Source organism: Chaetura pelagica, unplaced genomic scaffold (genome assembly GCF_000747805.2).
Source record: "Chaetura pelagica isolate M959 unplaced genomic scaffold, ChaPel_1.0 scaffold33, whole genome shotgun sequence".
In the NCBI taxonomy this organism is placed as follows: domain Eukaryota; kingdom Metazoa; phylum Chordata; class Aves; order Apodiformes; family Apodidae; genus Chaetura; species Chaetura pelagica.
In genome coordinates, this window is record NW_009952874.1 from 1,698,980 (window position 1) to 1,702,228 (window position 3,249).

General features: G+C 39.9%; 1 protein-coding gene across 1 annotated transcript in view; it reads left to right on the plus strand.

Annotated features, from left to right (window-relative positions):
• Positions 1 to 3,249, plus strand: part of GLS (glutaminase) — a 91,383-nt gene that overhangs the window by 87,314 nt on the left and 820 nt on the right. Inside the window, exons 15-17 of the mRNA XM_009995256.1 lie at positions 2,196 to 2,257; positions 2,972 to 3,048; positions 3,225 to 3,249. Coding sequence (XP_009993558.1) covers positions 2,196 to 2,257; positions 2,972 to 3,048; positions 3,225 to 3,249 — 164 coding nt within the window. The remainder of the gene's footprint in view (positions 1 to 2,195; positions 2,258 to 2,971; positions 3,049 to 3,224) is intronic.

Here is a 3,249-nt window from a genome sequence, read left to right on the forward strand (position 1 = left end):
CCTGCTGAATTTGTCTCATGCTTTTTCTATCCCATTACCTTTAGTGTTGTTCAGAAAGCAGTTGTATTTCTTCTCAGATTTCCTTCTTCTGAACTAAAAAAGCAGAGATTTTTGTGTTGTGTTGGTTTTTTTCTGTACCTGAATTTCTTTTTATTTTGATCCGTCAAGAAATTCATCTTTATAACAATGTGACGTTGGATTTTGCATTATTTATCTTAAGAAAGGAAAGGATTTAACCTTTTCCAGCTTGTTGAGAGATATGGCATAAGATGGTTGTGTTAGAAAGCCTCAGGAATCTCTAAATTATGTTATGTCATGATAAAAAACCAAAAATTGAGATTCTTGGCCCCCCAGCTGCACTCAGAAAGTTTTTTTTATAAGGAAGGAGTGTTTGTTATTTTTATTATTTTAATAGATACTTGCATTTCCCAGAAGCATAAAGAAGCCCAGCCAAATGTTCAGTTACACCTGAAGTGCTTTTTACTAAAGACAGAATGTCCTTTGCTCGTCCTACATCCTGAAAAAAAGGAGAGTATTTAGCACCTGCAGGACCTGAAAAGTCTGAGTGCAAGCAGCCTGCTCTGCCTGCAGGGCACCAGCAGCAAAGCAATGCTCAGCTTTGCTCTCAGCAAGGAGAACTGAATCATCCTGATGAAACTTACAGATTATCAAACTAAATTCCCCTTTCCTGCCCACATGTAAATACAGTCTGCAGCCCAGTGTCTATAAAAGATGTACATTCTTTTCAGGAGGTGCCTTAAATGCATTGGGGGCCTTTGAAGAGAGGCTTTGCAGGACTTCTCAGCCTGTTGAGCCTCACTGTCCAAACTGGAAGGGAGCTGCAGGAGTTTGTGGATACTGGACTAAGGAGAGTGGCTCTGTTTCCATCCTGGCTCAGTCTCATTTTGCTTCAGTCTCTCTTTGCATCAGCGCATGTTTGAGGCGTGAAAAAATAGCAAGGAATTCTATTACTTTGATTTGGGAGAGGCACAGATGTTGGCTTTTCTGTGGCCCTCTGAAAATATGCCAGTGTGTTTGCAGAAATCTGTGGGAAACTTGCTTATGGGTGGTGTTTTTTGTTTGTTTCTCCTCCTTCTTGTGAAAGGTCAGTTCAGCATCAGTTTCCTTCCTTATCTGTTGCTTGGCTAGTGGCAGTGACAGAACTTTATAGACTCAACTTAAAAAGCAATGCAGCACTTAGGAATTCTACTGGAAAATGCTGTGAAGTGGTGCCACAAAGTGGCCGGAGCATTTTATGAAATAAGCTGATGTGGGATCTTTAATATGATCTTTATTGTCAGTTTTGGCTCTTGTTAAAACTTGTATGGTTATTATAGCCAAGTCATGCTAAAAATGTAGAGTAATTAATAAAGCTGAGAAAAGCACAACTTGCTGAATACTTACAGTATTTGGTCTAAAAAGGTGCTACTTTCGTTTGTCTTTAAACCTTGCTTTTGTTGTAGAGATTCTTCATGTGACAGAGTCACTTACAGTAGTTTATTTGAAGAAAGCCTGTATATTAGATGTGTGCAAGCAAAATCTAACACAGACGAAAACTGGTACCATTTCTTCTCTTCTGCTAACACAGATTTCTCCTAGCATTGGGAATGTACTCTGGAAAACAAAAAGAACATCCAAATAAACACACAAAAAAAACCAACAACAAAGGACAGAAAGCAAAGCTTACTATTCCAGAGTTTGTCTTCTGAGGTGCTTATGGTTTCTGAATTGGGCACAGCAGTGCTGTCCTTGCACTTCCGTGTCACTGTTGTTGGGCAGTCAAACTGAGAAGTAGAGTTTGTCTGTACAGCAAGACTTGTGCTTTTTACACTAAGTAGAAAATAAATGCGCATTTCATTATTCTCTTACTGTCCTCATGACTTCAGCCATGGAAAGGCAGACGTACAAGAACTGATGGCAAAGCAAAATGGAGTGAACTCTCCCAGTGTTTTACACTGTAATGCACATTATGGCCAGGGAAGGGGATGAAGCTTCACAGGTTCATCAGCACTGGACTGTCTGACCATGCTGGGCTTTTCTGCATTCTCCTGTTGTTTTCTTTTTGAGGAGGTGTCCGTGCCCATGCAGGGGGGGCTAGAACTAAATGATCTTTAAGGTCTCCTCCAAATCAAATCGTTCTGTGATTCTATGATTTGAAAGAAGCTAAATAAATTGGATTTTATCTGTCTTTCTAGGTGAAATCTGTGATAAATCTGCTGTTTGCTGCCTACACAGGGGATGTGTCTGCACTCCGAAGGTAAAAATTGGTGCGGGGTTGGGAATAGAGAAGCTGCTTGTTTGGTACCTGCTGTTGTTGTTTACTAATGATTATAGTAATCTGTGTCCATGCTTGGGAGGGACATCCATGCTGCATCTGAGATTCAGAATGTTCTTTTAACACAGGCTTAATTACTGCATTTTAGTAGTTACGTTTTCCTGCCTCCTTTGGTTGAATGCATTTGGAAAGAAAATGTTTGAAAAATCATTTCGGTGCACAGGTAGAGAGAGAAGTACGTGTCTTTAAACAAACAAAACAACCCCCCCAACCCAAAGAAAGAAACACCCCTAGAACCTAACCATCTGAAGGTGCCCTCACGCTGTCCTGTAATCCCATTGTTTTCTGTTTCTTTTGATTGTAGTGAAGAAATTTCCTTCACCAATTGTTTGATAGTGATGGCAGGAAATTCTACCTGTACCCCAGCCTGCTTTGTAAGTCAGTTGTGAAACTGCCACAACAAATCAGGCTGGAAAATGCCCCTGCCTTATTTTTTAAGCCAAAGCAGGAAGAGCTCCTGCCATTATAGCTGAAGATATGATGTGCTCTTGATACCATTGATTTCCCCTTGCAGCAGGTGTTTAATCGTTTTTAGCACAGGAGTATTGTTGCATGCAATTTTGTAACTTGTTTTAATTATGTAAGACTGCTCTCTAATAGTTTTGGGGTTTTTTTTGGTTTTGTTTTCTTTTTTAGATTTGCTCTGTCGGGAATGGACATGGAACAAAGAGACTATGACTCAAGAACAGCCCTGCACGTAGCAGCTGCAGAAGGTAGTCCTTCCTACTCTGTGTATTTGTTCTCTGTTCATGGAACATGGTCAGTTTTCTTCAGAGTTTCTTCAACTCTCCATACATTCATACCTGCCTTTGAAAATTTTGTGTGCATATATGTATATACATAGATATATATATAAATACATACACTCACGGTCCTGCTTTTCTTACAGGACATGTGGATGTTGTTAAATTCCT